This window comes from Silurus aristotelis, assembly GCF_946808225.1.
Source record: "Silurus aristotelis genome assembly, chromosome: 10".
Lineage (NCBI taxonomy): Eukaryota > Metazoa > Chordata > Actinopteri > Siluriformes > Siluridae > Silurus > Silurus aristotelis.
The window spans coordinates 30,076,744-30,098,875 of NC_139583.1; the positions used below are offsets into that span (position 1 = coordinate 30,076,744).

The 22,132-nt window shown below is 40.4% G+C and overlaps 2 protein-coding genes across 3 annotated transcripts in view; both read left to right on the forward strand.

The window, feature by feature from the left end:
- ppp6r2b (protein phosphatase 6, regulatory subunit 2b) overlaps positions 1–11,220 on the forward strand; it is an 18,298-nt gene extending 7,078 nt beyond the window's left edge. For both annotated transcript variants that reach the window (XM_083552934.1, XM_083552933.1), the window contains 20 exons: positions 39–225; positions 457–594; positions 732–797; positions 1,703–1,812; positions 1,938–2,051; positions 2,290–2,413; positions 2,561–2,713; positions 2,854–3,054; positions 3,247–3,311; positions 3,448–3,563; positions 3,829–3,914; positions 4,186–4,280; positions 6,397–6,448; positions 7,121–7,248; positions 7,345–7,499; positions 7,715–7,880; positions 8,549–8,622; positions 8,711–8,894; positions 9,151–9,222; positions 9,312–11,220. In XM_083552934.1, the coding sequence (XP_083409060.1) occupies positions 39–225; positions 457–594; positions 732–797; positions 1,703–1,812; positions 1,938–2,051; positions 2,290–2,413; positions 2,561–2,713; positions 2,854–3,054; positions 3,247–3,311; positions 3,448–3,563; positions 3,829–3,914; positions 4,186–4,280; positions 6,397–6,448; positions 7,121–7,248; positions 7,345–7,499; positions 7,715–7,880; positions 8,549–8,622; positions 8,711–8,894; positions 9,151–9,220 (2,284 nt within the window). In that variant the 3' untranslated portion in view covers positions 9,221–9,222; positions 9,312–11,220. The remainder of the gene's footprint in view (positions 1–38; positions 226–456; positions 595–731; positions 798–1,702; positions 1,813–1,937; positions 2,052–2,289; positions 2,414–2,560; positions 2,714–2,853; positions 3,055–3,246; positions 3,312–3,447; positions 3,564–3,828; positions 3,915–4,185; positions 4,281–6,396; positions 6,449–7,120; positions 7,249–7,344; positions 7,500–7,714; positions 7,881–8,548; positions 8,623–8,710; positions 8,895–9,150; positions 9,223–9,311) is intronic.
- Positions 11,221–15,341: 4,121 nt separating this feature from the next.
- Positions 15,342–21,828, forward strand: LOC310732525 (MOB kinase activator 2). The gene is made up of 5 exons (XM_083553167.1): positions 15,342–15,868; positions 19,401–19,552; positions 20,025–20,121; positions 20,555–20,679; positions 20,955–21,828. The coding sequence occupies exons 1-5, from the start codon at positions 15,777–15,779 to the stop codon at positions 21,227–21,229; spliced, it is 741 nt and encodes a 246-aa protein (XP_083409293.1). The 5' UTR covers positions 15,342–15,776; the 3' UTR covers positions 21,230–21,828.
- The last annotated feature ends 304 nt before the right edge of the window (positions 21,829–22,132 follow it).

The following is a 22,132-nucleotide window of genomic DNA, read 5'->3' on the forward strand; positions in this document are numbered from 1 at the left end:
TTTTTACCCCCTAATCCCCCCCCCCATGTGTTCCTCAGGTATGCTAATACGGCATGCGAGCTGCTCACGTGCGACGTATCGGCCATTAATGATAAAGTGGGCGGAGATGACTCTCTCTTGAACACCCTTTACACCTTCCTGGAGCAAGATCCACCCCTGAACCCTCTCCTGGCCTCGTTCTTCAGCAAAACCTTTGGCAACCTGATCGCCCGGAAAACCGAGCAGGTGCAGGCGGGAATCGCTGTAACGTAGTGGTTCCAACTGATGTCAAAGAATTGTGCTGATCACATTTTTACTGATGTATAGAGATGTAAAAGTATTCAGAAGCCCCGCCCATGACCGATTATTGTTATTGTCTGAGCAATGAGGCGGATCAATAAGAGTTAAATAGCAAGACATACTGCAGCTTTTTTCCGTTATACTGACGATCATCTTTCTCGCCATCATGTCTCGTAGACTATCAGTTTCCTGAGAAAGAAGGAGGGGTTTATAGCCTTGGTGCTGAAGCACATGGACACGTCGGCCATGATGGACCTGCTGTTACGCCTCATCAGCTGTGTGGAACCGAGTGGCCTCCGACACGACGTCCTCATTGTGAGTCTCTCCATGTTCAAACACATACCTTAGGCCACACCCTCCCCCAACTCCTCCTTTAATCTGTGTGTGTGTGTGTGTGTGTGTGTGTGTGTGTGTGTGTGTGTGTGTGTGTGTGTGTGTGTGTGTTTTTTCAGTGGCTGGATAAAGAGAAGTTAATTCAGAGCCTGATTGAGTTCATCCAACCTCAAACCGATAACGAGGTCAGTTCCTTTCTCTCATTAATGTAAAATATTGTTTAGATTTTATTTATTTATTATTTAAATTTATTTACATATTAATGAGTTGAATTAGAGACCTCTTGAGGCCTTTTTTTTTTTTTTTTTTTTGAACAAGAAGGAAAAATATATTGTTTTAAAATGTATGATTATTTAGTTATTATTTATATTCAGATCTTTTACTTGCTTCACCTTCAAAGTCCAGAGCAGCTTCCTGTAGAGGATCCACTTTAGGGCACTTCCTGTAGGGCACTTCCTGTAACAGATTTATTGTAGGGCACTTCCTGTAGGGCACTTCCTGTAACAGATTTATTGTAGGGCACTTCCTGTAACAGATTTATTGTAGGGCACTTCCTGTAGGGCACTTCCTGTAACAGATTTATTGTAGGGCACTTCCTGTAACAGATTTATTGTAGGGCACTTCCTGTAACAGATTTATTGTAGGGCACTTCCTGTAACAGATTTATTGTAGGGCACTTCCTGTAGGGCACTTCCTGTAACAGATTTATTGTAGGGCACTTCCTGTGGGGGATTCACTGTAGGGCACTTTCTGTGGGGCACTTCCTGTAGATTGTTTCCGGTAGAGGATTCACTGTAGGGCACTTTCTGTGGGGCACTTCCTGTAGATTGTTTCCGGTAGAGGATTCACTGTAGGGCACTTCCTGTGGGCCACTGGATTAGCATTTGTGTTTCAGCCAAAAACCAGAAAACTTGAATGCCTCTCTAATTAAAATTAAATAAATCATTGAAAGAGTTGACATCTAAATACAGATTAATAAAAAGAAACACAAACCTTTTTAATAGAACATGGGATAAAATATTAAAGAGATAAATGAAGCTTAAGGTGCGTGTGCGCGTGCGTGTGTGCGCGTGTGTGTTTTGTCTGACAGAGGCAGGCGAATGCGTCTCAGGCTCTGTGTGACATTATCCGTTTGAGCCGTGATCAGGTCGGACAGCAGGAGGCATCAGATGCAGACCCCCTGCTGGCCACACTGGAGCTGTGAGTGTGTGTGTGAGTGTGTGTGTGTTCTACTTTGTTGATGCTAGATGTAAGATATCAGTTTAAAACATTCAGTAATTGTGTGTGTGTGTGTGTGTGTGTGTGTGTGTGTGTGTGTGTGTCAGACAGCAGACTGTGGAATGTCTGTTGAAGAACATGTTTGAGGGAGAGAAGAGGGACATCTGCATCGTGAGCGGGACTCAAGTTCTACTCGCTTTATTGGAGACCCGCAAATCAGGGTGAGTCTCACACACACACACACACACACACACACACACACACACAGATCCAGTTTCTGTTCCAACATTTGTTTTTTCTTTGCTAATAAACATTTCCACTCTTCCTTCCTGATTTATGTTATTAAAATGCAGCGTGTGTGTGTGTGTGTGTGTGTGAGACTCACCCTGATTTGCGAGTGACGCTGATTTGACGCCCTGTGTGTGTGTGTGTGTGTGTGTGTGTGTGTGTGTGTTATAGGGTGGAGCTGATAGATCCTGGATCTCAGACATTGGATCAGTTGTATTCTGTAAACAACAGCATCTTGCTGGGCATCGAGCCGTATCTGAAGCACTACCACCATCTGCTGCTAGAACCACCTACAGTACTGTAACACACACACACACACACACACACACACCCCATCATGTAAAATAAACTTAAATTAAATCCTTAAACTGTTTTTATTACTAGTAGTTCCAATCAGAATGCTTCACCCACTTCCAGCTGTGTTTGTGTCTCTGTCGTACAGATGTGCAGCATGTTGACGAGTCTCGGGGTTCTGAAGGAACCTTTCGGGAACACTCGACTCCACGCCTGCAGGCTGATGGCTGCTCTGCTCCACACCCGCGCTCCCAGAATGCACCGGGAGCTTTGCCAGCTTGACATGATCAACCTGCTCCTGGTGAGAACAACCTCAATCTCGGTTTCTCCACCAGTTCTATTGTTAAAAATCTAATTAAGGTTTGGACTTTCCTCCTCTTTGCGTGTGTGTGTGTGTGTGTGTGTGTGTGTGTGTGTGTGTGTCTGCGTCTGCATCTGCAGGACCTTTTCTTTAAATTCACCTGGAACAATTTCCTTCATGTTCAAATGGAGCACTGCGTGTCAGCTATCCTCGATCAGACGCCGCCGTGCGACCTGGTGGACGACGAGCCAGACCTTGAACACACACACTCGCACCCGGACACGACACACACTCCTTATGGAGATGCAGAGATGTTCTCGCACCAGGATCTTCTCTCGCATGTAAGACCCTCTGATCATGTTCAGGTTACACAGTAACCTATAGAAATGTTTTTTTATTTCTGGACTCCGCCTCTGAGCCACACCCACTTTACCTATACTTTTACCAAATACATGAGACAAATATATAGATATTTATTTTGGTGTGTGTGTGTGTGTGTGTGTGTGTGTGTGTGTGTGTGTGTGTGTGTGTAGCTGTTTCAGACATGCAAGTTGGTGCAGCGAATTCTCGATGCTTGGGAGGAGAACGATAGAGCACAGTAAGCGCTGTGTGTGTGTGTGTGTGAGAGAAGGTGTTTGTAAAGACAAACAATTCATCAAGATTCAAAGTGTTCTAAGGCTCCTGAGCTTTAGATTTACATGTCTTATTTGTGTGTGTGTGTGTGTGTGTGTCAGGGCCGAGGGTGGCATGAGAAAAGGCTACATGGGGCATCTGACCCGCATAGCGAATGCAGTGTTCCAGAGTGTGGAAAAAGGAGCTGCTCAGGGTTTCATCACGCAACTTATCAACGGTACGAAGTTAATATGAATGAGGTGGAGTTGATGTGTTTGCAGTGGCTAAGCTGCATTACTGCAACCTTTGGTCCCCATTTGTTACCTTTTATGTAGTTGTGGGTGGGCGTGGTTAAACGTGAACACAAACGTGTATGTACAGAGAACTCGAAATAATAAGTTTACCAGAATTTACCTTTAATTTTACACATTTTAATACTAATGTTGCTCTGTGTAAATTTCTCTCTGTGTGTGTGTGTGTGTGTGTGTGTGTGTGTGTTGCAGGTCTACCCGAGGATTACGGAGGGCGTTGGCAGAAGTTTGTGGACGAGACGTTAGCGGAGACGAACAAGAGAAACGCAGTGGATCTGGTAAAGAATTTTATAATTAATAATAATTTAAACAGAAGTCACTTTTTTTCATTGACGTTTTATTTAATTTAACTAGAATTCTCTCTACATTTGTTTTTAAACTACACAGAAAAATCTAATTCACAAATACAAGCAAATGTAATGTAATTAAAAGATTTAAATAATTGTAGTTAAATACAGTGTGTGTGTGTGTGTGTGTGTGTGTGTGTGTGTGTGTGTGTGTGTGTGTGTGTGTGTGTGTGTGTGTGTGTGTGCACACGCATGTTTTCAGGTCTTTTCAGATTATCAGATCCAGCAGATGACAGCAAATTTTGTTGACCAGTTTGGGTTTAATGATGATGAGTTCGGGGAACACGATGGAATCAAGTAAGTGTTTATGTGAGGGATTAGTGTGTACTGTTTAGTGTTAGTGATGAGAGGTGTGTGTGTGTGTGTGTGTGTGATTAGTGTGTACTGTTTAGTGTTAGTGATAAGAGGTGTGTGTGTGTGTGTGTGTGTGTGTGTGTGTGTGTGTGTGTGTGTGTGTGTGTGTGTGTGTGTGTGTGTGTGTGATTTAGTGTTAGTGATGAGAGGTGTGTGTGTGTGTGTGTGTGTGTGTGTGTGTGTGTGTGTGTGTGTACTGTTCAGTGTTGGTGATGAGAGGTGTGTGTGTACTGTTTAGTGTGTGTGATTAGTGTGTACTGTTCAGTGTTGGTGATGAGAGGTGTGTGTGTGTGTACTGTTCAGTGTGTGTAATTAGTGTGGACTGTTCAGTGTTGGTGATGAGAGGTGTGTGTGTGTACTGTTCAGTGTTGGTGATGAGAGGTGTGTGTGTACTGTTCAGTGTTGGTGATGAGAGGTGTGTGTGTGTGTACTGTTCAGTGTTGGTGATGAGAGGTGTGTGTGTGTGTACTGTTCAGTGTGTGTGATTAGTGTGGACTGTTCAGTGTTGGTGATGAGAGGTGTGTGTGTGTGTACTGTTCAGTGTGTGTGATTAGTGTGTACTGTTTAGTGTGTACTGTTCAGTGTTGGTGATGAGAGGTGTGTGTGTGTGTGTGTATACTGTTCAGTTTGTGTGATTAGTGTGTACTGTTCAGTGTTGGTGATGAGAGGTGTGTGTGTGTGATTAGTGTGTACTGTTCAGTGTTGGTGATGAGAGGTGTGTGTGTGTGTACTGTTCAGTGTGTGTGATTAGTGTGTACTGTTTAGTGTTGGTAATGAGAGGTGTGTGTGTGTGTGTACTGTTCAGTGTGGTGATTAGTGTGTACTGTTCAGTGTTGGTGATGAGAGGTGTGTGTGTGTGTGTGTGTGTACTGTTCAGTGTGTGTGATTAGTTTGTACTGTTCAGTGTTGGTGATGAGAGGTGTGTGTGTGTGTGTACTGTTCAGTGTGTGTGATTAGTGTGTACTGTTCAGTGTTGGTGATGAGAGGTGTGTGTGTGTGTACTGTTCAGTGTGTGTGATTAGTGTGTACTGTTCAGTGTTGGTGATGAGAGGTGTGTGTGTGTGTGTGTACTGTTCAGTGTGTGTGATTAGTGTGTACTGTTCAGTGTTGGTGATGAGAGGTGTGTGTGTGTGTGTGTGTACTGTTCAGTGTGTGTGATTAGTGTGTACTGTTCAGTGTTGGTGATGAGAGGTGTGTGTGTGTACTGTTCAGTGTGTGTGATTAGTGTGTACTGTTCAGTGTTGGTGATGAGAGGTGTGTGTGTGTGTGTGTACTGTTCAGTGTGTGTGATTAGTGTGTACTGTTCAGTGTTGGTGATGAGAGGTGTGTGTGTGTGTACTGTTCAGTGTGTGTGATTAGTGTGTACTGTTCAGTGTTGGTGATGAGAGGTGTGTGTGTGTACTGTTCAGTGTGTGTGATGAGAGGTGTGTGTGATTAGTGTGTACTGTTCAGTGTGTGTGATTAGTGTGTACTGTTCAGTGTTGGTGATGAGAGGTGTGTGTGTGTGTGTGTACTGTTCAGTGTGTGTGATTAGTGTGTACTGTTCAGTGTTGGTGATGAGAGGTGTGTGTGTGTACTGTTCAGTGTGTGTGATTAGTGTGTACTGTTCAGTGTTGGTGATGAGAGGTGTGTGTGTGTACTGTTCAGTGTGTGTGATTAGTGTGTACTGTTCAGTGTTGGTGATGAGAGGTGTGTGTGTGTACTGTTCAGTGTGTGTGATTAGTGTGTACTGTTCAGTGTTGGTGATGAGAGGTGTGTGTGTGTGTGTACTGTTCAGTGTGTGTGATTAGTGTGTACTGTTCAGTGTTGGTGATGAGAGGTGTGTGTGTGTGTACTGTTCAGTGTGTGTGATTAGTGTGTACTGTTCAGTGTTGGTGATGAGAGGTGTGTGTGTGTGTACTGTTCAGTGTGTGTGATTAGTGTGTACTGTTCAGTGTTGGTGATGAGAGGTGTGTGTGTGTGTGTGTGTGTGTGTGTGTGTGTGTGTACTGTTCAGTGTGTGTGATTAGTGTGTACTGTTCAGTGTTGGTGATGAGAGGTGTGTGTGTGTGTGTTGCAGTGCAGCGTTCAGTCGGATGGGCGGAGTCAGGATTAATCTGGTGGATGAAGGAGTGAGTTGTTTTTCTTCTTTATTCCTCTCCTCTCCTTTCTTCCCTCCTTCACTCCCTCTGGATTTTTACTGCACATACTGCATGTGTAAATGAGTGCACACGTTCTCTTATTCACCTGGAGAGAGAAACGATGGAGCGAGTCTTTATGCTCTAATGTAACTAGAAATGGATAAAAGCTACGCCACACCCTTTTTCTTATGGAAGTGGAAGTGGAACTTTGTGTGTTACTCCTCAAACACCACAGCACTCAGTGTTCAGGCCCGACACTGTAAATCACCATCGTACCGTTACATCGTTTATTATTCTCCCGTAACAGCATAATCCCAGGAGGGTCACTCCTTTCTTTCTTTCTTTCTTTCTTTCTTTCTTTCTTTCTTTCTTTCTTTCTTTCTTTCCTTCTTTCTTTCCTTCTTTCTATTTATTCCTATCATGACAGGTATACACACACTTAATGAATCCTGATAGCTGCTCTGTTTTGTTTTATTTAAATATATATATATATGTACACTAACATTTAATTTGTATTTTTTTTATTAATATTTAATAAAAAATATTCATGCAGCCTTTAATTATGGAAATAACTTTTTTTAAATTAATGACATGACGTGTGCGTGCGTGCGTGCGTGCGTGCGTGCGTGCGTGCGTGTGTGTGTGTGTGTGCGCGTGTCTCAGCCGAGCTCAGGAGCGTTTCAGGCCTGCACTAAGGGGAAGATCCGTCCGTTTGACGATGCGGATGAGGAGGAGGACATCTGGGAGGACAAAGAAATTAACTATGCTGCCCAAGTGAAATCTCGAACCAGGTCACTTTCTCCTGATTGTAAACGATTTTAAAGCATTTTTTTTCTGTCGAAAGTCACAGAAACACTGAAACATTTAGAGACGTAATCCCACGGCAGGTTCGGCGTGCCGACGTCCCTGAACAGTGACATCATGGAGGGCGGGGCTCTGAGGCGCTTGGGGTCACCTGATCTGGAGTGTTTTCCGGATTGTAAGCAGATTCTGAACAGCAGCAGGAGTGACGACGCAGACAGAGACTGCAGCCTTCCACAGAGTGAGAAGAGACTTCAGTGTCAGGAGTGTAAACACTTTGGGGACGTGTGATTGGGGGAAAATAATCAACTTCAGGGTGTTGATGATGACTCTGATTTATCACCCTTTTTATTACATTCTCTATGTGTGTGTGTGTGTGTGTGTGTGTGTGTGTGTGTGTGTGTGTGTGTGTGTGTGTGTGTGTGTGTGTGTGTGTGTGTGTGTGTGTTGGGGCAGGTCCAGGTTGGGTGGCGAGTTTTGAGGATGATTTTAACTTTAAGGCGGACTTTGCAGGCGTGGCCATCGACAGCGGGTCAGGGGTGTGGGGCAGCACCACAGCACCGCTGAACGATAGCGAGGAGAAAGGCTGGGCCACGTTCACCGACTTCCAACCTTTCTGCTGGTTAGTTCACTCTTTCTTCTCTCTTTCTTCTATCTTTCTTCTGTCTCATCACCTCTTTTAATTCTGTCTAAATGTCTTTGAGTAAAAAAGGGCAGTTTTTGTTTAACTGCCCCGTACCGCCTCTGTACAACCCGAGGCTTTTCAGTCAGCATGCTGCAGTTATTACTTTCACCTTAAGGTGGCAGCAGACCCCCATCTCTGTGTTAGCATATTTCTTAATAATAAACTTTTCTCATCACTGGCACACGACTGTACAGGAGGCTTTCTAGTCACCATGGCGACAGAGTTCAAGGTTCGAAGACGCATTTTATACACATCTGGAAACAAACATATTTTTTAGCTTAAAGTGTTTATGGAGTTTATTATTGTAGGACTTTCAGAACATCACAGTTTTCTGAAAGATTTTTTTAAAGATGTCCACTAACAATTTTTCTTTTTTTATAAATTTTTTTTGACTGATGTCCACTTTCCACTATTTCTGTGAAAGATTTTTTTTATTAATTTATTTCTATTTTGCAGTTAGATTTTTGTTTTCCTTTACATTTTTTATAATTTTTTTTTTATAATAATTATAAATTTTTTATTTTTTTTTGTCTGTATTTCAGTTCATGTAGAGATTATTGACACATTGTGAATTTGTTGAGATGAAGGCGTTGTGTGTTGTGTAGCTCGGACTCTGGCGCTCGCTGCAGCTCTCCGGTTAACTCGGAAAACCCGGACAAACAGAACCAGGATAAAGACTGTGAGATCATTTTATTAGCTCTGCTTTTATTGCAAGTATGTGTATGTGTGTGTGTGTGTAAACTGTGTGTGTAAACTGTGTGTTTCAGCGAGGGGCTCAGCAACGTGTGTGTGGAATGTGTGTGGAGCGAGGAAAGCTCCTCTGGTGGCGTCGGACAGCAGCTCCAGCGGCTCGGACAGTGAGGATGATGAGGAGAGAAGCGACACCACCAGGGACAAGGAGAACGTTACTGTCACTACAGAAAACAAGAACGAGAAAACACTCTTTACCCGGTACACACACACACACACACACACACTAGCCTTATATTTTCTTTACATTTTAGTTCCATTGAAAGGTAACTTTAGTTCCTACGGTCTACGATTAGCATGTTTGTGTTCAGCTTTAAATATAACAGAGCTACTTCTGTTTTTTATCAAAAGGATCGAACAGGCCACGCCCCCTCGTTACATGCCCATATAAGTGAGACTGTACAGGTGTGTGTAAGAAGAACGTGTTCGTGATTCTCTGTTCTCCTGAACATTTCAGAGATGTGGATGCTACGTGGCCGGGCATCGCAGCTGAACCTCTTTCAGAGTCCGAGCAGAAAACAGACTGAAGGTGAAGCTGCGACTTTCTTCTGCGTCGCTTCCTGATTCTCGCTTTACATCACGTCTCACTCTGTGTTCTCCCTCTGCTTCTCTATTTAAGCGGAAACTTGACAGTCTCCAGAGTCTCCTTCCTTTGTGACCTCATCACTGCCCCGCCCACAACAACAACGACAAAAACAACAACAGCAACAACGACGACACCTATTTTAATTGTGTGGGGTATAATTCAGGATGAACAATGTCGCAGTGTTTCTTCTCTTGGCCGTGAGTTCGGCTGTGATCCGTAACGACCCCGGCGGTGACACTCCGGCATTATAATGCGGATTAGTGCAGTTATAAATGTATATACACGTAAAGTACAGCTGAAAATCTACAGTTAGCGTAGCTCTGTTTTATGGCTACATGCACTGGCTCTTTATAACACATTTACACACACCGTATTCTTGAAGCGTAACGCCAACACTCTCTATGACAGGTTTATTACAGGTTTATAACAGACTTATGAAATTCTTATAAAAGGATTATAACCTGCATATGACAGTCATATGACGTCTCACCACTGACAGACAGAGTCGGCTCATGACCAGTTATGGCAGGCTTATGAAAGGCTTATGAGAGGTGTATGACGTCTCACTACTGATGTTAGTTTATGGTTGCAGTCGGCTCAAATTTTTTGTAATTATTTTGCAAGTTCTAAACAGTTATGAAGCTTTACAACATTTTTCTATATAGCGTCGTTTCTGTTCAGTTGAAGTTCAGAACTGTGCGAGAAAAATTCTGTTTAAATAGAGAATACAGAGAACGAGGAGGACCACATGACCAAGTTCTCAAAAATGCACACAAATATTTACTAATCCTAATCACACTAATATAATTTAAGAACAAAAATGACCAATTTGGGAATTAAATTAAACAGATCATTAAATTAAAAAGAAACCCCAACATGGCTAAATTTTTTTGGATCCTTCATTTTTTTAATGTATTTTATTTTATATTTTATTTTTGAATTAGATTTTGCACTTTTGGTTATGTTTAATGTGCACTAAATGGAGGTTTTTCCATCTTACATTTTGTATTTTTTCTCAGTTTCCTGGCCGTCCTCATCCTTGGGTTTTAGATCCTCTGAAAATTGTTTAAATGAAACCTCTGTAAATGAAATTGCTATAAAAAAGAACCCCTGATATAAAGGGGGAAACAACCCATAGATATTTATATTTATTTTTGTCCAAAAATTTGTTTAATTGAATAAATTACTAATTCTTTATAAAACTCAGTCACAAAATGAATGTAAATTTATATATATATATTTATTTTATTAGAGTTTTGCCCCAGCTCTTAGAGGCCAGTTGAAGTAAGAGTGTACATTAGACCATTATTAAGGTTTAATTGATTTTGTATTTAAGTTCAGATGTAGAAGATAAAAGAAAATTGATTAGGTGCCTAATTAAATAAAACAAATAAATGGATAAATAGATAAGTAGATAGATAAACAAATAGATAAGTAAAAATCTTAAATAAACAAAAATAAGCTTTTTTTCCAAATGTTAACAAATAGGTAAATTAAAAAAAAAAAAAAAAATCTGCTTAAAAATCTTTTGTTGCTAAAAGATTGTGAACAATTTGGATACATGTTTGAAAAATAAGAAGAATTTGGCAACCAAAAATAATCTTTTTCTTCAGTCATTCTTCAGCACGTCTAGAAAACTAGAACATCTGTCAGTGTTTCACTGGTCATTAATCAAATCAGTTTTATTTTACTGCTGTAAGATGAGGTGCTGAGACTGCAGACGCTGTATAGAGGAGTTATAATACTTTATAAATGTGTGTAATTAAAGACAGAATAATAACTTGCAATATAAGAATAAAATGTAAAACTGACCTGCTATATGACTGACGGTTCTCGTCTTTCCTTGTGTTCATGTGAGATGCATGCTCATTCGTGCTTATGAATGTGTTATGAAGACCCAATGTAGGTAGCCTTTAAATAAATGAATGTGCAATAAGGGTTTATTGTGTAGCTGTGTAATTATTCCTGTGTGTGTGTGTGTGTGTGTTTGTGTGTCAGTCTCATACCGTTTCATCATAAGACTGACATAACCATGCCGTTAGCACGTCGCAGAATGTATCTCAGTTTACACACCGTTATAACTGTTACTGCTGAAATACTTTTAATTCATTCTTAATAAACAGTGTCATGACGAGTTCTGACCACAGAACATGCTCATCTCTGATTGGGTGAAATGTGTCATATGACTGAGGAGTGGGCGGGGTTATACTTCATGGTGACACAGTTATAACATTTAAACATTTACACTGAACATGGCTATATCAGGCTTATGAGTACAATGTGGGTGGAAGGTTGTTTTTTCTGGTATGATTTCCTATGTGTGTGTGTGTGTGTCTGTGTGTCTGTGTGTGTGTGTGTGTGTAATAAAATCAAATCCACATGAAAAATCACAGAGTACAGAACTTCAGGTGATTTTTCAGTGGATTTGATTTTATTCACACACACACACACACACACACACACACACACACACACACACACACACAAACACAAACACTGTGTTTGAGGGTATTTGTGAATTTACATGGTTCTTAGGTTGTTTCAGTTATAGCACTTGAAACCAAAAGATGCTGTTGACAATGAGGATGAGGGTGATGATTGTGGATGGAGGTGATGATGACCAGGAGGAGCAGGATGGATGTGGTGATGATGACTAGTGGATGTTATGGTGATGGTGATGATGACTAGGAAAACTGTGATGATAATGGTGAAGATGACCAGGAAAAAGATGATTGATGTGATGTTAGTGGTGATTTTTGATGATGACCAGCTGAAGCATGATAGTTGATGGATGTAATTGTAATGATGATGATGGTGGTGATGATTATGATGGACAGTAGCAGGATGATAGATGATTTTGGATGGAGAAGGTAAGGGTAGAAGATGATGGATGTCATGGTGATGGTAATGATGATGACCAGAAGAAGGATGAGTGTGTGGTGATGATGGATTGTGATAATGACAATAAGGGGGATGAGTCAGTGGACAGTGGAGGAGATGGTGATTGTTGATGATATAACGAATGTAATGGGTTTTTTTTTTTTCTTTTTGTTTGTTTCTCTTCTAAAATAATGGTAGCTTTTTTTCCCTCTGAAAAACTTTTTTTTCACGTGTTATGTCATTTTCTCCTCCTTTCACTTGGTCACTGATTTCTCCTGATCTTTTTTGTTTCTTCTTGTGATCACCTGTGGTCTCTCTCTCTCTCTCTCTCTCTCTCTCTCTCTCTCTCTCTCTCTCTCTCTCTCTCTCTCTCGCTCTTATTTTTTTTAATCCCGTCTTTCAAACCATGTGAATGTTTTATTTTTTTTCAGCTCACATACGGTAGCATACGACTTCCTGTTTTTAAATAAAAATGTACAAAAATAAAAAATGTGGTAAATCTTATAGATTGTTGATGATTGTAGCTGCATTTCGGTTTTGTGTGCAATTTGTGTTTTTTTATCCCATTCTTTTTTATACACAAACACACACACACACACACAAATATATATAAATAAATATATATATAAATAAATAAATCGATGGTGTAATTAGGCGTCAACACAAACACATACACACTGTTCTGTTGTTTAAGGTTTTTGTTTCTGCTCCGATCTCCAGATAAGAAAAATGTGTGAGATTAGCCCTTTCCCTTCCTGTGTGTGTGTGTGTGTGTGTGTGTGTGTGTGTGTGTGTGTGTGTGTGTGTGTGTGTGTGTGTGTGTGTGTTACTTTTTAATAATTTTATTAATTCCTTATTAAATAGTCATGTATATTAGATTTTTGTGATGTTATATTGTACCTGGAAAATGACAGCAAATCAAATCAAGGTGTGTGTGTGTGTGTGTGTGTGTGTGTGTGTGTGTGTGTGTGTGTGTGAGATCTATATCTATGTATCCATGTAAAGGAAATACTTTAGTGTATATAAAAATAAAATGACATTATAAGCTGGTTCAGTTTTTTTTGTGTGTTTTTTGTTATTATCTATATTAAGAATAATATTGCATTTTCTGACTTCCTTTTTTATTCCAGATGGGCGGAGCTACAAAAAGAGCTGGTGGCAAATCAGATTTTAGGATACATCCTTACATTCAGTTGTATTTTTGTCTAGTTATAATGTCTATATTGGCCTTGTTTAAACAGTTTCACAAATCCAGATTTGTGAAGGCACCTTAGCTGTGGCCGCCCTTGTGTTTCACCCCATTACTTCAGTGATGTTCTCCCTGAATCAATCCACCTCTTAATCCCATCATTATGACGCCGTGCCTACAGAAAACATCAGTGTTATAGAGAAGTGCTGTAGATCAGAGCTGCATCACACACAGGATCTCATACAGTCAGAATGAACATCATCACTAAAGCAAGAAACCCAATGAACACAATTCAACACGTCTCCTTTCACTGGAGCCACAACTGCACCTCCACATACATCATCTCCAGCAGGAGCACCGATATTCACCTCATCACATCACTCCGGGGTTTCACTGTACATTACAGTTTTCCTGGGAATTTGAAATGAGTGCAAATTGTGTGTTTTTGTGCAAATTCCACAGGAAAGTAAACACAAGTATAAACGGTTCATAAAAAAGCTTAACAATTGTTTTGAACTGTTTTGGCGACCTTTTCTTATCATGTCCAGCTTTTCTTGAAAAGTCCATTTTGTAAACATCCTTGTAAGTGTATCTACGACCGAATAAGTTTCTTTTCCTTGGTCAGTCGTTTTGGGGAAAAACAACAGCAATTAAATCCACATGAATGTATTTGAGTTTGTGCAGGTTGCTACAGATGTAGTTTGTAAGCTCTGACTGGTGCATCTATGACCCTAACCCTACCCTGACATGATTGGATGCCTGCTTGGGGGCCCTCAGAGTGGCCAAGTCGCAGACTTATTGGTTTAAGCAACAGCTTTAAACTGCATGGATTTGAATCTACCAAGAACCTGCACTGTTCATTTCTGCTGGATTTACAGCAATAAGTGATGTGACTGCTAATTGGATAGAAACTCTAACTGGAACTTACCCACTGGAAGCAGATATTTATAACCTTCAAAAAAAGTGTTTTGAAGGTTCTAGTTCACCAAAGAATCTTTTCTTAATGGGAAAATACTTTGTTGTATGTCATTGAAAATGTTCTAATATTTTATTTACAGTATATTAATATTATATAAAATCTTCTAAACTCCAAAATAAATCTGCTTATCTTCTGGTATCCAAACCTTTGCATTTTGTATGTTCTGCATAGAGCTTTTATAGAAGTTATAAACATTTTAAGAACTCATGAAGAAGAAATAATTTGGAGATTTGCACCACACCTGGAAAAAGAAAGTTTTAACCTCAGGGATATTTTTAAGGCTTAAATTCATTGAGGAATACAAGAGGAACATATGAATATGATTCAGATATAAATGTTTTATTATACAACAGGGTTCAACAAAAAATCTTTAAATCTTCCATCAGAAAACTAAAGAAACTTTACTTCTAAATGATGTATTTATATTAAGTAGAATAAATTATATTGCTTAAAAACAGAAGTATTAACTTTTAAATACTCTCTTACAAATAATAAAAAGTTATTTTGGTTCTTTGGATGGTAAAGATTCTAGATCTCAGTAGATTAGCATTGTAGAGTTCTACACAGAACCTTCCTCTGATACCCAAGGAATATTCTTTATATTTGTATGAATAACAGTTTACTTTTCAGAAAGGGTCCAAAAAACAACACATTTAAGAATCGTAAAACTCTTAACTATCCAAGGAACCCTTTAAGAACCCTAAAAGTACCCCTTAAGGAACTGTTTTTTTCTCTTAACGGATGCTGGAAGAAGTAAAAGAAAAGCAGGAGATGAAAATATTTGAAATGCAAACTATACATAGTTCTGAGATCCAGATGTGCGCAGTGTGATGAAGAACCTCAATGTTAATGATTTATTGAGAACGTGGAGGAGAACCAGAAACGAGAGCACTGCTAGAGGAGAGGTGTGACATATCTAGAGGGAGGGGCTTCTGGGGGAAAAATAGGAAGAGAAGTATGTTGGGTTGGGGTTGGGGGTGGGGGGGGGGTACTCTGTCTGTGTGTGTGTGTGTGTGTGTGTGTGTGTGTGTGTGTGTGTGTGTGTGTGTGTGTGTGTGTGCGCGCGCATGTTTGTGTAAATATTTTCTCAACACTTGTGGAACCTGTCTGTCTACTTTCTGTGTGTGTGTGTGTGTGTGTGTGTGTGTGTGTGTGTGTGTGTGTGTGTTTTTGAGAGAACGAGAGAGAGAGAGAGAAGGAGAGCAGAAAGTACTCAGAAAGGCAGGAGAAATTTTTCACACCTGACGTGGACTTGATGTGGACTAAAACGGAGTGGGTGAAGGAGTGTGTGTGTGTGTGTGTGTGTGTGTGTGTGAGAGAGAGAGAAAGCATGAATTTGTGACTGTGAGGACATCCGAGATGATCATTGTGAGTGTGTGTTAAAGAGAGAAGGACAGAGAGTGAAAGAGAAGAAGAGAAGTCGTCTCATGGAGAGGCTCCTCACTGGCTATGGGGGGATGTCAGAGTTTTATTGGCTCTGGGGACGAGGCCTCACACACTCTGACTACGGAGAACCACCGAGACATCAACACTCTGAAACTGTGAGTATAACCCTCTACACACACACACACACACACACACACACACACACACACACACACACACACACACACACACACTTTTAGAAGAAACTGCTTTTTTGTGGTGCTTGATTTTCTTTCCAAACTCTTAGTGTGTGTGTGTGTGTGTGTGTGTGTGTGTGTGTGTGTGTGTGTGTGTGTGTGTGTGTGTGTTTGTGTTGGTGAGATCACCTGCAATATCTGACAGGTTTGAAACCTGTTTTTTATATTTTATTTTATTTAATTGATGTTTTTAAAGTATTTATTTAATAATTATTATTAAAATTAATAACTTTTTTCCCAAGAACATTTAATGTTAGATTTACTGCAACATCATTTTGGTGCATTATTGATTGGGTCCAGTGAAAGTCCTCATAACGACAGTAAGCCAAATGTGTGTGTGTGTGTGTGTGTGTGTGTGTGTGTGTGTGTGTGTGTTTGGTATGCAGCACCTGTTTATGAATAAATACTTCTCCGTGTTATTTACATGCTGAATGCGGGACAGGAAGTGTTACGGAACAAGCGAATAAACAAGTCATATTTAACCCCCAAATCCTGCTCCCTGATTGGTCGGAAGGTGCTGATGAATTCTCTGTAACAGCAGTTCTGACAGTGTTGCAGGTTTATAGCAATGTCCTCGCTATGATACATTACCGTTTCCATAGCAACAGCTTTTTTTAAACGGTTGTTTATTCAACATTTATGGAAGGAGTCTCCAGTGCCGTTGGCATTGGGCCGTAGGGTTGTTCACTTCTCTGTCATTAAGAACCATGGTAAAGTTCTATGTGGATCTGAGTGTTTTAAAGGTCTTCAATGTTCTAAATGTACTCTTTCTGTTATTCTATGCAGAACCCTATAGCAGCTAGTTTTCCTTTAAAAAGGGGTTCTAAGCAGAACTCAAGAAACCATGTCATGCATGTATGGTTCTATGGAACTGCACTGTAGAAGGTTTTTCATCATAAAAAATTTTGGAAGTTTTTTAATGGTGAAACAGTTGGTTTCTGTTTCACAAAGGGTTCTAGAACATATGAACAAAATGGTACCCCTGAATGTTTCTGTGAAACTGTGGTAAAGGTTTTACACTGTCAGAGAAAACCAACTGAGTGTCCCCTCAAAGTTTCGAAGCAGAGATCCAAATCATTCTCTCTTTCTAAAAAAAACTTGAAAGTTCTAAGTTCAACTTGTTAGTTGTATCTGTAAATGAGAGGAACCCTATTACTCTATGGTTGGCTTTCTGAGCTCTGTGGTGTAAGGTGCGACATTCACTCTTCAGAAATTCAGGACCCTCAAAGCTTCAGCAATTGTTTCTAAGAGAGTCGAATGCCTTAAGCTTCCATGTGGAAGACTACAATGAAGTGCCTCAAAGCTCCCAAGGAACCCAGGAACCCATGATTTATCAAAAGAAATCAGCCATGGTTCCTGTCATTGTTCTAAGTCCACTAGAACAGAACCTGAGAGAGAGGTTGCTAAGACGACTGAGAGCATTTAAAGGGTTTTAAACAGCACCCTACAGCAGGTTCTGCTGGCTGATTATGATTCTGCAGTATAATGAATTTCCAAATCACAATGTTCCTCATCAGATCCAGGCATTTCCTCTAAAATACTGCTACACCCTTCTGCTCTGCCAGAAACCTCCTCATTGTGAATCTGATATTGCTGTTCCATGTCGAAATGGTTCTAACAGAAACATGTGTGACGTGTGGAGCTGCTGCTGCTGCTCTCCTCCTCCGTCACCACCACAATTGCTTCCTCATGTTTGGCCTTGATCCAGGGACCAACTTTCACGGCATGTAGATCACGTTACAGCTGTGCGAGTTTAGCTGGAGAACCGATCCTAACTCAAGGATGGACAGGAGATCCGTCACCCCATCATCTCCTATCACAGCAACATCTAAATAACCGCCAGGTTTGCCAACCGCCAGGTTTGCCAATAAACTTTGGCAAACCTGGTTCTGCCCAGTATCTACAGTTCCAAAGCCAAAGCAAACACAACGTGGTCCAATCAAACACACAGACATGCTCTCGGTTTCTCTGTCAGTAGAACCGAAATTTTGGAACGTTTTCCGGATCTGCAAGTTGTTAATTAAATCTTGCACCATAATCTTAGAGGCTTCCACTTCTTGGTGGGGTTGATTATAGTTTCTAAAATGGTTCTACATCTTTTAAAACTTCAAAAGCAAAATCTTATTTTTTCTGTGGTCCTTCTGAGAACAGAAGGTTCTTCAGGGTTTTTTTTTTAGGTTAATTTCAGTTTCGGGGGCTCTTATACATTAATGTATAATTCAATCCGAAATAAGGAAACCAACTGTCATAGAGAAGAACCACAGTGTGTGTAGTTTATTGTTGGAACTTTAGTTCACACACACACACACACACACACACACACACACACACACACACACACACACACACACACACAGATATATACACAGACACACACATATATATACAAAGAAACACAGACACACATACTCTCTCTCTCAGGAATTAGAAACACTCCATGACGTGTGGGTTTATCAGTCAGAACAAGGCCATGCACACACACACACACACACACACACACACACACACACACACACACACACACACACACACACACACACACACACACACACACACACACTTGGTTCCTGTAAATGCTTTGCCCATTTCAAGGTTTAAGTCATGATTGACATTATCAGGACTTTCGCTTGGAGTGTAAATACACGGAAACATGGTGTGTGTGTGTGTGTGTGTGTGTGTGTGATGTGTGTGTGTGTGTTTGCAGTGTGACTCGGCTGTTTTGCATGCAGTAAAATTAGACATTTCTTTAGTAACAGCTTATTCATTGTGACATGTAGCTCTTACACACACACACACACACACACACACACACACACACACACACACACACACACACAATCGTACCTGTGTGTAATGATTATGTAATGAATAAAACTAGCTGAAGTTTGTGTGTGTGTGTGTGTGTGTGTGTGTGTGTGTGTGTGTGCAGTGAAGCGTGATCATGGGTGTGATACGTGTGATAAGCGAGATACGGGAGGAATGCGGTTGCACATGGCATCATTCAAACATAAAACACACAACAGTGTATAAATGAACATTAAATACACAAAACAATTATTCATGTAATAACATCCTGTACATATACAGGACATGCCCCCTGTGTGTGTGTGTGTGTGTGTGTGTGTGTGTGTGTGTGTGTGTGTGTGTGTGTGTGTGTGTTTGTGTGTGTGTGTGTGTGTGTGTGTGTGTGTGTGTGTGTGTGTGTGGTGTTTTGAGTATAATTATTTGTGTGTGTTTAGCTGTGAGTTTGAGAACGTGTAATTGGGTGTGTAGTTATGAGTGAGTGTGTAATTAGTTGTTAGTGTGTGTGTAAGTGTATGTGATTATGTGGGGTGATATATTCTACATAAATAATTACAGCATTTATAATGTGTTTGTGTGTGTGTGTGTGTGTGTGTGTGTGTGTGTGTGTGTGTGTGTGTGTGTGTGTGTGTGTGTGTGTATAACACAGGAAAAACAATAACATTCAGAAGGTTTCATCACTGCATGAGAAAGTGTACCAGCAGGATCACTTCCTGACAGAACGTATTTCAGATGTGGACCTGCTCACAATGTCCGCTTTACCACACGGCCTGGACCAGCACGAGTGGATGGCCTTTAATGGTGATCTCACACACACACACACACACACACACACACACACACACACACACCACCTCAGAAAAATGTGGAAACTTCTAATGTTTTATGATTTTTGAGACACATACATGTTCCTATGTTTCTATGATAAAAGGCAAAAAAACACAGTAATGTGGAGTCCAAATGGGAGATTTTTGTCTCTAACAGAAGAACTTGTGTAAAATGAAGTACAGGAGAGAAGTGATCAGACTCCCTCACCCCCACACTCACCCCACTCCCATTAGCACTTACAGTGTCCTACCTGTTCTAGAAATGCCAGACTTCCTGTATACATACATATATATATATGTAGTTTATGTGTATATAGTGTATTTGTGTGTGGCTGTATACATGTGTATGCATGACTGTGTGTGTGTGTGTGTGTGTGTGTGTGTGTGTGTGTGTGTGTGTGTGTGTGTGTGTATGTATAACGTATATAATAATTGTGTTATTTCAGCTATCTCATTCTTTAAGAATATTAATCTCATCTCGAGCGCTCTGTCTGAATTCTGCACCTCCACCAGCTGCCCCATGGCTACAGGGCCTGGAAACAAGTGAGGAATCACACACACATACACACACACACACACACACACACACACACACACACACACACACACACATTGTGGTTGTATGTGTTTTATTTGGCATCCAAATTTAAATACAATTTTACAAATGGGCAGACACAAGCTACAATTTTATTCATATAAAACCCTAAAAGATCTTGGAATAATACACATTTTTAAAACTTCATTTTATTTGGGATTTTATTACTGTACACACACATGGTAGATAAAATTGTTCAGCCTGAAGGTTCATTAGTTCACAAGTTTAATAACAGAAGAATTTGCTCTATATTAATAGTATTTATAGCTCCTGGTGTGTTGTATATATTTAACTCCTTGTGGTGTGTGTGTGTGTGTGTGTGTGTGTGTGTGTGTGTGTGTGTGTGTGTGTGTGTGTGTGTGTGTGTGTGTGTGTGTGTAGGGTATATGAATGGACAGATGAACATGGGAAGAGGATGAAGTGTTCAGCTCCTCTTTACACAGACTATGCCATGTCTTACATCCAAGAACTTCTCACAGATGAAAACGTTTTTCCCACCAGGGCAGGTAACACACACACGCACACACACACGCACACACACACGCACACACACACGCACACACACACACGCACACACACACACACACACACACACACACACACACACACACACATATACACACTATACACATATACACATATACTTAAGCATAATACCATAGCGTACACAGTGTGCATACATGTACATATTTATGTTAATAAAATTCAGAAATAAGTGTGTGTGTGTGTGTGTGTGTGTGTGTGTGTGTGTGTGTGTGTGTGTGTGTGTGTGTGTGTGCAGGTGTAAAATTCCCGAACGGATTCATGTTCCTGGTACAGAAGGTGTTCTTGCTGCTCTTTAGGACTTTGTCTCACCTGTACAGCGCTCACTACAAAGACGCTGTGGCTGTGGACCTCCACCCACACCTCAACACACTCCTCACACACTTCATCACCTTCAGCCACACCTTCAGACTGCTGGAGGCCTCGGAGACGGCGCCGCTTGATGACCTCATCAACACTCTCACACACTACCACACAAACACACAAACACACACACACAGAGTGATGCTGTAAGCGGTATTGACTGAATCAGAAGTTTCCTTATAGACGAGTGAGTGTTAAACACGCACGATAACAATCACACACACACACACACACACACAACCACACACACACACACACACACACACACACACACTGAGTCACTAGCCAAGCGAGGGAGGGACAACAGGACAGTGTGGCACGGTTGTGTGTGTGTGTAAGGTTCAGATCAGCCTCTTTTCTTTACTCTAGGGTGCATGGTAAATATTAAAGGACTGCAAACACACACACACACACACACACACACACTCCTACACTTATGGACTATAAAATCAGCTTACATACAATATCTGGTCTGACCTGTTTGAAAGAATAAGATCTGTTAACATGCACACACACACACACACACACACACACACACACACTACCTTTATCCCATATAATGCACATATGTATTTATAACATATAAGACCCTGTGTTTGTTTCACGTCTCTGCGCATAGACGTTAAAGACCTTTTTTTATTTAATTTTTATCCAGTTAGAATTGCTAAATATGTAAATATTCACATATTTCTTAAAAAAATTATTTTATCCGCTTAATCAAACCAAATAAAGTTCCAAGACACAGCAAAGATCTCAGTGAATTATTATTTTTTATATTGTTAAATAATTCACTTCACTTTGCTGCTGTCTTTCTAAATTTAAGAAATTAATCTTTATTCAGAGCCCTATCTATTTTTGAGAATAAAATTAAATCTTAACAATATAAACATTTTAAACAGAAATATTGTCCTTCAATTTTCATGAGGTTGGTGTTCAATTTGACTTGTATGTTGGAAATGGTGGATAAGTTGTAGCTTGGTCAAAGTTCAGAGTATTCGATTTTTAAATATATATAATTTATAAATATTCTGAATATATATTTTATTGAGGCTT